General features: G+C 51.5%; 1 protein-coding gene across 6 annotated transcripts in view; it reads right to left on the bottom strand.

Annotated features, from left to right (window-relative positions):
• Positions 1–9,227: 9,227 nt before the first annotated feature.
• TSC22D3 (TSC22 domain family member 3) overlaps positions 9,228–13,137 on the bottom strand; it is a 63,405-nt gene continuing 59,495 nt past the window's right edge. For 4 of the 6 annotated variants that reach the window (XM_075999290.1, XM_012750722.3, XM_012750712.2 and 1 more), the window contains exons 3-4: positions 11,938–11,989; positions 9,228–10,768 (exon numbers count right to left, since the gene is read on the bottom strand). In XM_075999290.1, coding sequence (XP_075855405.1) covers positions 10,538–10,768; positions 11,938–11,989 — 283 coding nt within the window. In that variant the 3' untranslated portion in view covers positions 9,228–10,537. Of the gene's footprint in view, positions 10,769–11,937; positions 11,990–12,358; positions 12,547–12,725; positions 13,106–13,137 lie in introns of those variants that run through there. The other 2 variants (XM_012750750.2, XM_012750766.2) reach the window with 2 other exon arrangements.

The raw sequence follows: 13,137 nt of genomic DNA on the forward strand, positions 1-13,137 counted from the left end.
CAGATCACGCAGGCACTTGTAGGCCATGGGAAGGAGTTTGGACTTTATTCTCAGTACAATGATAAGCCATTGATAAGCTTAAAGCAAGGGAATGCCATGATCTGATTTTCCATTAAGAACGAGGTCACTCTGGCTGCTGTGTGGAACTGGACAAGGTCCAGTGTGGCAGCTGGGAGAACAGTGTGTGAGGCTTTTGCCTTCATGAGAGAGATGAGAGTGGCTTAGATCAGGCAGTGGCAACGGGGCTGGAGAAAAGTGGAGGGATTCGAGGTGTGTTTTGGACGTTGAAGGGACCAGACTGGGCGATGGATTGGACATGGGGACTGGCGGGGGGAGACGAGTCCAAGTTTCTGGTGTGAGCAGCTGTGTAAATGATGGCACCATACACCAAGGCGGGGGACACTGGGGGAGATGGGAGGCAAGACTTTGATTTTGGTCATGTAGATATTGACATGCTTGTGACACATACAAATGGAGCCGTCGAGGAGACCGTTGAATGTTGAAGTCTGGAGCTCAGGGGAATGCTTAGACTGGAGATATAAATTTGGGAGTCATTAGCATGGTGGTGTTACTTAAGACCTTGGGGGTATGCTGGGTGTGTGGCTCACACCTGTAATCCTAGCACTCTGGGAGGCAGAGGCAGGCGGATCACTCAAGGTCAGGAGTTCGAAACCAGCCTGAGCAAGAGCGAGACCCCGTCTCTACTAAAAATAGAAAGAAGTTAATTGGCCAACTAAAAAATATATAGAAAAAATTAGCTGGGCATGGTGGCGCGTGCCTGTAGTCCCAGCTACTTGGGAGGCTGAGGCAGGAGGATTGCTTGAGCCCAGGAGTTTGAGGTTGCTGTGAGCTAGGCTGATGCAATGGCACTCTAGCCCAGGGAACAGAGTGAGACTCTGTTTCAAAAAACAAAAGAAAAAAGACATTGGTAGCTCAGCTGTGAAAGCAAAAACATAAAAATTAAAAAGAAATTTTAGAAAAAGAAAAAAGACATTGGGGGTAGATGGAACTGGCCAGGGAGAGGACAGAGAGGCAGAGCTGGGCCCAGAGACACTCCAAATAGAGGACAAGAAGGTGACTGAGTAGGGGCCATAGGATTATTTATATATTGCCCATCATCCTCCATAGGCTGTTTTGCATTTAGAGGAGGCTGGTAAATAGTGTCTCTTTTCTTCTGCCTGAAATCAGAATCGATCAAGAGAGACATGAGCATGAGTCAGACAGGAGATAAGAATATCACCTTTATGAATCATAAAACTGGAGAAAAAGGAGTAGAGTTGCAGTCAAACAGACTTGCTAATCACACACTTGTCCCATCTCAATGGGACGGACTTAGCCATCCTGTCCCTGCCATGGGAGGACATGCACAGGCCTCCCCTGCAGGGGCTGGGCCTGTCCCATTGTCCCACTAACATGACTGCAGGGTGGGGAGCAGACAGAGCACGCGTTCTCTGCAGGCGCGAGAACCCAGGAGGTGGGGAGAGACGAGGGGGCGACTCCGAGTGTGCCCTGTTCCGCCTTCCAAATGCCCCATCTTGTCTCACCTGCTCTCTCCATAGGGAGACATGCTATGCAGTGCAGAGGCCATATCTGAGCTGGTCAGCGTTGCATCCCCCATAACTCGCACAACACCCTGGCACACAGTAGGTGCCAATGTTTGTTGAATGAATGAACGAACTCCTTTGGGTGTCAAAACTGGAACAGGCCAAGCGAGGTGGCTCACGCCTGTAATCCTGGCACTCTGGGAGGCCGAGGCAGGTGGATTGCTCAAGGTCAGGAGTTTGAAACCAGCCTGAGCAAGAGCGAGACCCCTCTCTACTATAAATAGAAAGAAATTAATTGGCCAACTAATATATATAGAAAAAATTAGCTGGGCATGGTGGCGCATGCCTGTAGTCCCAGCTACTCGGGAGGCTGAGGCAGGAGGATCGCTTGAGCCCAGGAGTTTGAGGTTGCTGTGAGCTAGGCTGACACCATGGCACTCACTCTAGCCTGGGCAACAAAGCGAGACTATCTCAAAAAAAAAAAAAAAAAAAGAAACAAACAAACAAAAAAACAACAAAAAAAACCTGGAACAGTCCTCCTAGATCATACAGGAATCACCTACACCCAGGCCCCAATCTCAGACTCATTTTATCAGCATTTCTGGGGATGACGTTCACCATTCAGGATTTCTTTAAACACTCTCCCCGGGTGACTTCACTGTGCAGCCATAGTGAGGAACTATTATTGCTCTGGTCCCATTCCTCATTTTACAGCAAGGTCATCTGAAGAGGGTGCGACAGCAGAGGGCTTGCTGCCGACTGCGAGGGGCTGGGACTAGCCTGTCTCTCTCGAGCCTCAGTGCCCTCCTGTGGGAAGTGAGGGGGTTGGGCTAGACGATGGCTAATGGTTTATTACTCTATTTTCTGGTCCCGAGTGTGATTTAACTCGCCGTGATATCACTTGTGCCTCAAGATGCCTTCACGAAGAGGTCAGGGTAACCTGACCACTTTTGTACCAGAAGTGACTGGGTTCTGGATTTCAACAGACAGCAAAGAAGAGTTGTCTGGGAGAGTTCAGGACCCACAGACTCAGGCTTTGGTGGTGAATTCGTCCTGTTTTTCTCCTAGGTGGTGGCAGCGTGTTTGCCAGTGGAACAGCAGAGAAATAGCAGAGGAAGCTCCAGTGGGCCGGGGTGCCCGCTTTGCACACACGCCTCTTCTAGTTCCTGCCACCCGTTTCCAGTCACCTTTCTCTCCCCTTCCCTGCTCCCTCCACGGACCTGCAGCAAGCGCAAGTCTTTCAAAGACAAGCCCATTTCAAAGTTCTGCCCCGAAAATAAGACAGGGTTTTTTTTGTTTTTTTGGTTTTTTTTTTTGAGACAGAGTCTTGCTTTGTTGCCCAGGCTAGAGTGAGTGCCGTGGCGTCAGCCTAGCTCACAGCAACCTCACACTCCTGGGCTCAAGCGATCCTCCTGCCTCAGCCTCCCGAGTAGCTGGGACTACAGGCATGCGCCACCATGCCTGGCTAATTTTTTCTGTATGCATTAGTTAGCCAATTAATTTCTTTCTATTTATAGTAGAGACGGGGTCTCGCTGTTGCTCAGGCTAGTTTTGAACTCCTGACCTCGAGCAATCCGCCCACCTCAGCCTCCCAGAGTGCTAGGATTACAGGCGTGAGCCACCGCGCCCGGCCAAGACAGGGTCTTATATTTATTTTTCCTCAAGAAGACACCCTAGGGCTTATTTTCAGGGGATGTGTTATTTTCCCCTCAAAGCCTCGGCTTGCAGCACGCACAGGATGGCCGGGACCTGACAGTGGGAGCCGACCTTGTTGGTGGGGCTGCCCGCACATTTCTGGTCACCTCTGGGATAGTAGCTGTCACAATGGGGCAGATGAGAAGGGCTGCTCATCTTCTTTACTACTCTGCAACGAAATGCATGGGTTGTGCAGATGCGCTGCGTAGCCACACCCATCACTAGGTCTTATTTTCGGGGTAGGGCTTCTATTGCGCAAATGCTTAGAAATCCTATTAGGGCCTATTTTATGGGTAGATCTTATTTTCAGGGAAACACAGTACCCATAGAACCTGCCCACCTCCCTCCCATTCTAGTTTGGTGACCCAGAGCTTCGAAGTGTGTTGTCACAATGCTGCCAACTGGAGGTGGCTCCTGAAATGAAAAAGGGGAGAGACAATGCTATAGGTGATTCCTTCCTCTACAAAGTTACATGGAGTCTTGTGGGTGCTGGGCTGTGTATTGGTCTTTTAAAGTGGCTATTTCTATTAACTGGGCATGGTGGCGCATGCCTGTAGTCCCAGCTACTTGGGAGGCTGAGGCAGGAGGATCGCTTGAGCCCAGGAGTTTGAGGTTGCTGTGAGCTAGGCTGACACCAAGGCACACTAGCCCAGGCAACAGAGTGAGACTCTGTCTCAAAAAAAAAAAAAAAAAAAAGTGGCTAGTTCCATGGTGTTCTTTAAACAGGATGACTTGATAAGAACGAGATATGAAGATGAATAGAATGTGGGGTGTGGGAGGGAAATTGAGGACTAGAGCAAAGAGGTGCCTTATACAAGTCTCACAGCCAGAGGGCTCTTCCTGGCCCCATAGGTATTTACTAAGTATCTGGTTTAACCACTTTCTTTTGCAGATTAGAGAACTGAGGTTTTCTAAGAGATGCCAGTGACTTGCCCAAGGTCACATAGTTTGCTAGCCCAGGGCCCCTGACTGCCTCTTCCTAGAATATTTCCACTGCCTCAGCCTTCCCCAAAGTGACCTTTTTGGGACTAGTTTAATTTTGTAAAAAGGGGGGAGTCTTGCCAGGAAGGACTCTGAAAACAGGAAATGTTAAAAAAAAATTGACCAAAAGATAAAACAACAGATCACCAAACCTCAGTGTGCCCTTGGGTTTTCCCTGTCCCTTTCTCTGTTGCCTTCCCAGTTGGCTGCTCCTCCTCACTGTCACCTTCCCAGGTGGCTGCCTGTCCTCCTCCTCCCTGGCACGCATGCATGGCTTTCCCCTAGCCCTCCTCTGCAGCCACTTCTCTGGGGCGTCTTCGACTCCTGCGACACACAGACATGCCTGTGTCTCATCTTGCCTGCAACCCTTTTACTTCACAGCTCTCTTTCCACAGCCCATGATGGGCTATTTCCATATGTAAATATGCTTCGCTCAGCTGAAAACCAAAATTGGAATCCGTCATCCTTCTGCAAAGCCACAGCCTTTTCCTACCCCTCCCTTTCTTTCAGCGCCTCCAGTCTCCCAATCGAAACTTTCCTGTCGCCAGGGCCTGGGGGGAGCCAGAGGCGGGGTGGGGGTTTGGGGGGGTGGGGTTGGTGCTTAATGGGTACAGAGTGTCAGTTTGGGATGATGACAATGTTCTGGATATGGATGGTGGTGATGGTTGCATAACAATGTGAGTGTACTTAATGCCACTGAATTATACACTTAAAAGTTGGTCAATTCTATGTTCTGTATATTGCACGACAATAAAAAAATCCCAAACCAAAATCTTTCATGTCTTCCTCGACCTGTGGCTGCTTTGCTGTCTCCTCCCCAAGTCACTTTGCCACCAAGTCATGTTGATTTTTCACCTAGTAGAGGTTCCTCAGACTTTCCCAGACTGGGCCCCGGGATCTACATTTTAAACTTCCCAACAAAGCCGGGGCAGGTGGACCGCACACTGCGCTGGAGAAAGACCGCCTTTCAGTGTGTTTTTTTTGGCTTTGTCCCTTCCTTTCCCTTCCACGACCCCTATCCCTGCCCCGGCTGGCCCTCGTCACCTCACACCTGGATTACAGCAACAGCTGGCCTGCCACCAGCCTTTCCCTGTTCCGGCCTCTCCAGCTGCCAGGGCCCATCTTCTCCAAATAGCTTTTGTATCACATCACTTCCCAGCTCACAAGCCTGCCATGGCTCCCCAAGACCTAGCAGATCCTATCTAAAGTCACTCGGCCGGGAGCCAGCCGAGCCAGCCTCCCGCACCCCCTTCTCCTCCTTCTCTGTTCACTCCCATCCCTCCCAGGCTCATTAGTCATTTTCTTTTTTCTTATGTTAGCCCTTCTGCTAGCTGGGGGGGGGTCTCTTTTCTATCTCCCCTCTGCCACCCTTCCTGAACACTTCTGGTGACATAGGAGGAATTCTGAAAAGTGTTCAGATTTGCCATCCTGCTTCTCAATGCATCCATCTTGCCTTCCTCCGGTGCAGGCTCTGCCATTCACCAGCTGTGTGACTTTGGGCAAGTTGCTTAACCTCTCTGCGCCTTACTGTTTTCATTTTCTCATCTGTAAAATGGGGATCTCAATAGAACATACCTTATATGTTTGTGGAGAGGATTAAAAGGCTCCACAGATGTAAAAGGACTTAGAACAGTATCTGGCATAAAGCGTGTGCCATGTAGGTGTTGACTATTATTATTAATTATTGTGATCATCACCCCTTGCAGTCATCTCCTCCCTGGAAACCATTTCTGTTTGGAATGGCTAACTAGTAGTGTTCTCTGTCACACCTTGCCTGGTCTAGTGAAGGTGGTTAAGTGTTAAGTATTTGGGTTCCAGTGAGCTCCTCTGCATGAGATAACCTGAGGAACTGGGTGTCTACAAAGCTGTAATTACGTCCATTAATTTCTGACCAACTAGGAGGAGAGGAGGTGAGAGTTGAAAGCAAGATTTTCCAGAATAATTAGGATGATGTTAAGACAACTTCAAAATACCTTAAGGGACAATGGGTTATGCAACTTCTTTCGTATGCTCTCTCTTTCTAGAACCTTCTCCCCAGATCCCAGTGGCCTTGCCTCATCATCTGCACATTCCCCATCTTCTTTCTCAGAGCTCTCCCAGGGTTTCCTTCCTTCATGGGTGTCTCCAGCCTGACAGCCTCACACGTGTGCCCCAAGCAGTCCTTGTCTGTAAATAATCTGTTGCCCACATTTCTGCTCTAGTTTTCTTTTCTTTTTTTTTAATTGACAGATAAAATTGTATATATTTGTCATGTATAACATGATGTTTTGCAATATATATATACATTGTGGAGTGGCTAAATCTGGCTAATTAAAATATGCATTACTAGTGTAGTTTTCAAGTCCACACCTATGATTTTGTGGCACATACAATTCCTTTAAAAGCCCACTGAATTCACAGTGTCTGTCATTACGTTCTCTCTCTTTCTCAATGAAGACTAAAAGTTCAAATATTATTGGGTTGGGGGCGGTCTAAGAACATTTTTGACATTTAAAAGGGGTCCTTGGCCAAACGCGGTGGCTCATGCCTGTAATCCTAGCACTCTGGGAGGCCGAGGCTGGAGGATCACTCGAGGACATGAGTTCGAAACCAGCCTGAGTAAGAGTGAGACCCCGTCACTACTAAAAATAGAAAGAAATTAACTGGCCAACTAAAAATATATAGAAAAAATTAGCCGGGCATGGTGGCGCATGCCTGTTTGGGAGGCTGAGGCAGGAGGATTGCTTGAGCCCAGGAGTTTGAGGTTGCTGTGAGCTAGGCTGACGCCGCAGCACTCTAGCCTGGGCAACACAGTGAGACTCTGTCTCAAAATAAAAATAAAATAAAATAAAAGGGGTCCTCATTGTCACTAAGGTTGAGAACTAGTGCTCCATGGGCTATGTGGGAGCTTCCAGAGTAGCACCGAGCTCTCTGGCTCTCAGTACTCTTGTCTGCCAAGTGGAGGGAAATCATAGCTGTGGTTTTTCCTGAGGGCGGGGAGACAGAACGTTCACATTCAGGAGGTGGGGCACAGAGTGGTGCTCCTCTGATCCTCGTTGCTAGGCTGGGAGGGCTGACATGAGGGTGAGATGAGACAGTAGACAGGATGGCCCATGGAGAAGTGGCATAGCCAGGCAGGGAGAGATTCCTGCTGTGAGCCTCGCTGTTCTTTTTCTTGTTTTGGATCCAGCTGGATCAGCAGAGCCCAGAACCCCGAAGCCCATAAAAGTCTTTCCAGGAGCAATATGTTCTTTTGCCTTTCTCCACCCTTAGTTGGTTTTCTGTGGAACAACAACAAAGACTTGGGCCTGTATGTGACTAACCAACGTCTACAAAGTTCCTCTTATCTCGTCTAGTAACCGCTGTGGCCTCAGGAGTTGCAGTGTTTGTCTCTGTTTAGTCGGGGTTGCCTAGGAAACAGAGTTGCTCTCTCTTCACCACTGTGTGACTGGGGCCGGTTTTTTCCCCTTTCTTGTAGAGAAAGGCTTGATGACCAGAAAGTTTTGGGGTGTTGCCGGGCTATTCTCTGGGTTTCCCTTTTTCATGTGCTTGTTCTTGTTCAGCTCAAAGTGGGGTGTGGGAAGTCTATAGAAGACCAACTGCATAGTCACAAAGTCTCTCAGCTTGTCCTGAAAGGGGGAGGGTTTGGGAGTAGGTGGGGATTGGGAGCGCCCGTCTGGGTGGGCGATGGCCGCCTGGGGGCTTTGGATGCACTAGTCCAAAGTTTGTGGCTAGACCTGCAGCTGTGAAATCTGCATGCCACGCCCACACCAGCAGGTGTAGACCATGAACTTGGCATCCAGAGAGGCGAGGTAGGGAAATTGAGATTTGAGAGGCCAGCAAGCAGGGGTTTGCAATGTTCTGAAGAAGGGTTTTGGTGATTTGAAAAGAACAGGCCAACGGGTACGACCTTTACAGAGGACACGACATGTCTTTTTGATTACCACTGGGCAGTGATTGGTGCAAGGGAGGGGGCCAAGACATCTTGGTCACATTGAGGTTTGTGGCTCAGGAAAATAAAGGAGTTCTGTTTAATTTCAAGTGGCAGAAGGATAAGCATATACGATACGTGAAGCTGAGATTGAATTGAGTCACTTAAGGAGGGGTGATGGTCTCTCTTGGCAACACAGTAGGCTTGTAACACAGGTCAAGGTCCAGAGCGGGTTCAGGTTTGGGTGTGGTAGAAGAGACATAGAATACTCACCAGCAACCAATTAGAGAAATGGCAGGACTCCAGACGCTGGGGACACAGGGCCGAGAAAGGGTCATGGGTGACAATGAACCCCAAAGAGGTGGAGGCGGGAAGCTGGAGTCAGGAACCTTAGACTTGGCCCTGCCCATGCAGCTGGCGGGTTTTGTGAGAGAACTTTCAGCGGCGACACTGGAGCAGCAGGGATTGAGAGTGTCTTTCTTTGGGCAGGGGTGGGGGGAGAGCAGAGAAGAGGGAAGTGGTTTTGCCATCTCATACATTCTCCCTCTTTTTCTAAGGCCATCTTAGCTCCTTTGCCAAGGTCAAGGGTACCATGTGGATTGGTATTAAGGAGAGTGTGTTAAGTGACCCTGATGATGTGTTCAAAAGACAGAAGAAGCCCATTCATGTTTTATTTGGTCCCTCTCTTCTTTCTCCCTCACAGGTATACCCTGCCCTTGAGCTTCTGGGCTTTCTTGGGGGTGTCCTCCCTCTCAAATCACGCCCCCAAGCTGAGGTTGTGTGATAGTAGTCACTTGCCACTCACTCTGAAGCTCTCATGCAAAAGGGGGCAGGATGTAGGCATGACTCTGATTTGCATAATAGCCATGTGACTTTGGGCAAGTCACTTAAACTTTCTGAGTCTCAGCCTCCTTACAGTGAGAGTAAAGAGCATGTCCTTCACGGGAGCATTGTGTGGACCACACAAGATCATGCATGTAGCACAGGTCCAGCACTTACAGGGTGTCCAATGAATGTGAGCAGAAAAATACCAACCCCCCCCCACCTGGTGAAGAACCTCGCCCACCCAGCCTGTTTATACTCAATCAGACACCAAGTTTATTTTTAGAAAAAAAAAAAAAAAGAGCAAAGTTTATTGAAATTTCAGGCTACATCTGAAAAATCCAAATCCAAATCCTGGAGACATACAGCAGGATAAGGTGTCAGAAAGTGGAAAGTGTTCACTGTCACAGAACCTCCCCCAGAGACCAGCTCCCTGGGCACATGTCCCAGGCTCCATCAGATCAAAGCCATTCCCTTGTTCATCCCTTGTCCACGGTAGGACACCATCCTTCTGTTTACTTGAAAGTTTTCAACAAGAATTAAAAAGAAAATAAAAAGTTCTCAAACGACACTGTGAAGTCCAAGCTAATCTTCTCTCAACCCCATTCTATGTAGTCAGCACCAGTGAATGGTGGGTTTGGCATTCAAAAGAGGACTTCGTGTGTCTTCAGGGGACAGTGGGGGAAAGGGTTGCAGCAGCAAGGCATCTGTGGCCGTTTTCAGAGGCTGGCCCCCCCTCCCTGCCCTTACTCTCGAGTCTTACTTAACCTAAAAGACAAACTGGATCGATTTGGTAAATGAACACAAAAAATTAGCCTTAAGAGATAAGGGACCAGTCAATACTCCCAAAGCTGGTTAGGCCCTTCGACATGTAGGTGTATGTGTATATGTATACATCACTACACTAAGATACAGATCTAGCCCTATGGGTATATATATATACGCATTTATGGCTATATAGAAAAACTATGCCAATACTAACCAAACAGAACTTTGTAAGCGGTCATCCCGAAGCTGTAATCCCACACTGGGCTGTGCACAAAGCCATGCATTATACCATAGTAACCAACAGAAGGCTGACGTGGCTCAATCCCTCCCATCTATGCCCCCTGCCTTAGCGAGGTAGGGAAGAAGAGAGAGGTTGCCTCTGCTTAAAACACAAGTGGCTTCTTCATAGGAACAGTCGTTGTCAGGTGAAGCTGTTGAAGATGTCCATGGAAATGAGAAACAGACCCCTTATACTTTCTGGAGCAAGCTGGCGTCCCATCTCAAACTACCTTTCTCCTTCGCCAGCTGCAGCTAAGTTGCCCAGGCCCTGGGAGCCCCCAGGGCGCGGTAGCATCAGAGGCTCACTGGCTTGGGGTCATTAGGCCCCATGCAACTCAGCCTTTAGGGACCTGCTCTTTGTCAGGGGTCTGTCACTGGAGTGGACCCAGGTGGCCATGTCCTTGGGACATCTCTCGGCACCAGCTATGCTAGGTGTAAAGTTCTCCACGTGAGATGACGCTTGGGGAGCCAAAAACAAACTGGAAAGAACTAGGTAGAACAAGTTTAGTGGCTCTGCCCACCCTGAGGACAGAGCCACTTACACCGCAGAGCCACCAGGGGCCTCAGGCGCTTGTGGGGACTCAGGAACTGGCTCTTCCGGGCTCAGACGGGACTGGAACTTTTCCAGCTGCTCTGGGCTCGCCAGGGTCTTCAGGAGGGTGTTCTCACGCTCCAACTGGGAGTTCTTCTCCACCAGCTCCCGGATCTGCTCCTTCAGGATCTCCACCTCCTCCCGCACGGCATACATCAGGTGGTTCTTCACCAGATCCTGCCACCAACGAACCACAACAAAGCCACTCGTTAGCCATCGCGGCCCCTGGGCAGCACCTTCATCTTGCCATTGGTGCGCCTGTGCTGTCCCTCATGCCACCACCCTCCAGCCTTCCCTCAGCGGGGCTGGCCCTGCAGCCTCATCCTCGTGCACCTTTCTCCGAAGCACTTAAACCCCCACTCAGGAGAGCTACGGGATTTGGGCCATGCTGGGCTTGGGAGCCCAGTTTGGAACTAGGGAGGTTTTCCCCCTGAAAGTTTGGAATGAGATTCAAAGCTGGCTGCTAGGGGCCTTTGGGGTGAGACGTCTGCTGGTTGCCAGTGGTTTGCTGTGTCCCCCTTGCCACCTAAGACCCTGCTGCTGCTGACTCAGATGCGGGGGTTGGGGGGGGCCCCACAATGCACCCACACACTGTTTGTCTGCTGTACAGATCTTCACCAAGAGAACAAAACTGGCTATTTTGGAGTCTTCTCCCCTCCACGTGACCTACTACATTGAGTCGCAGCTATCCTGCAGCCCAGCCAGGCAGGACACAGGACACTGGCCCCAGGGAAAGGTACTGCAATTGCTGCATCTTCTCTGAATTTGATGACTGTACTGGGGGCAGGGAACATGTTCTTAGGCTCCAGGGCAGAGTCAAGTGGCCCTTAACTGCTGGAAGCCCCAAGTCTCTGCAGCCATTTTGGCTGCTTGTGGGAATATGACCTCTACCTGGTAAGGAGAGGGAGAAGGGGTGGAGTGCCGTTTCCTGTTTCCTCCCAACTCCTGACCCCAGCCCAGGCTCTGCAGAGGCACTGCAGTGCGGTTGCATCCAATGAGCTCTGCCTCCTGCCAGCTGCGGGATGCAGGCAAATGCAAGAGTCAGAGCTCCCAGCCCTGCAACGGGCCAAGGGGGGAGCCAGAGGCTGCTGCTGCAAAACCCTGAGATGGAGGAGGGAGGAGGAGAGGAGGAAAGCCAGCAAGGGCAGACTGGAAACGTCCTAAAGGGTGCTTCTCTAATCAGACTCTACCTAAGGCCTCCAGTGGGGATAGGGAGCAAGCTGTCCACTCCCTCAGGCTTCTAGTTAACGGCTTCTGCACGCGCACACCCTTCCACCGGTCCTGCCCAGAGTTACATAAGCAGCAGCTAAGTCTGGGGATGGGAATGACGCAGTGATGCCACTCACCATGGCCTGCTCGATCTTGTTGTCAATGGCCACCACGCTGGCTCCGGAGGCACTGACAAGACAAAAAGCAAACAGACCCGTTACCCACTCGGTTCCACTCTGAGTACCTGGCAGCTGTGGCCAAAGTCCTCCATCTGCCCCAGGTCTTCCTCTCTCCCGCCTCCCCAGCCCAGAGTTCCGGACAGTTTGTCCCCAGATCCCTCCCTGGGCCCTCCAGGAAGCTGCACCTCATCGAGGCTGGCTCAGCGCCCCGGCCCTGGCCGCAGCCGCCGCCCTGAGTTCCGATCAACCGGCCCGGCGCGTGGGTCCCAGGGCGCACGGGCCAGGGCCAACGTGGCCTGCTCGAGCGATATGCAAACAATGGGGCGCGCGGCCCGGGGAGTCCCCCGCCACCGTCCCAGAAGGTCCAAGACAAACCTACCCGGCTCTGAAGCTAGCTAGGAATCCTTCGCGACTGAGAAGCTTCCGGCCTTGTCCTAAGCGGCGCACAGCGTGGCCAGCCCCCTGCCCAGCCCTGCCCGCCCCTGCCGCCTCTCTGCCTCCCGCTGCCTCTGCGGCTGCAGCAGCTGGTTCTCACGGCGCAGCGGCCGCAGGGACGCTCCGACGACGGATCCCAGAGCGGCGGTGACCCCCCCTTCCTGCGTCCCCTACCCCCGCCCCTTCCCAGGATGCTGCACCGCGGGGATCGGGGACCGGCGGCGCACGGTTCGCTCGGAGATCCGGCTCCGAGCCCAGCCCCCGCCCGCGCCCCGGCTCGGCTCAGCGCGGGAGCTGGGGCCAGTGGTTACCTGTTATCCAGCTTAACGGAAACCACATCCCCTCCAAGCAGGGAAGAGAAGAAGGAGATGGAGAAATTGTGCAGCTGATAGACCGCCACCTCCATGGGGGTCTGGTACATTTCGGTGTTCATGGCTCGGGCTGCCGGGAGCTGTGGCCGGGCTGGGCGGGCTGGGCGGCTGCCGGCTGCTGGCGGCTGCACGGGGCTGGGCTCTGCGCCGAGTCCGGCCCTGGGCTAGGAGAGGGGCGAAGGCTGCCGAAGGGACCCGAAGCCAGGCAAGAGCTCCAGCTGGAGTTGAAGGGAAGCGACTCGAGGGGTGTCACCTAATGTGTCACAAACTCCACAGCCGCCAGTCCAACCCAGACTCGGAGATATTTCGGCTCCTGCTTCTTTATATAGGAGGAGCCGGCTGCGTCACATGG

The sequence above is a fragment of the Microcebus murinus genome, chromosome X (assembly GCF_040939455.1).
Source record: "Microcebus murinus isolate Inina chromosome X, M.murinus_Inina_mat1.0, whole genome shotgun sequence".
Lineage (NCBI taxonomy): Eukaryota > Metazoa > Chordata > Mammalia > Primates > Cheirogaleidae > Microcebus > Microcebus murinus.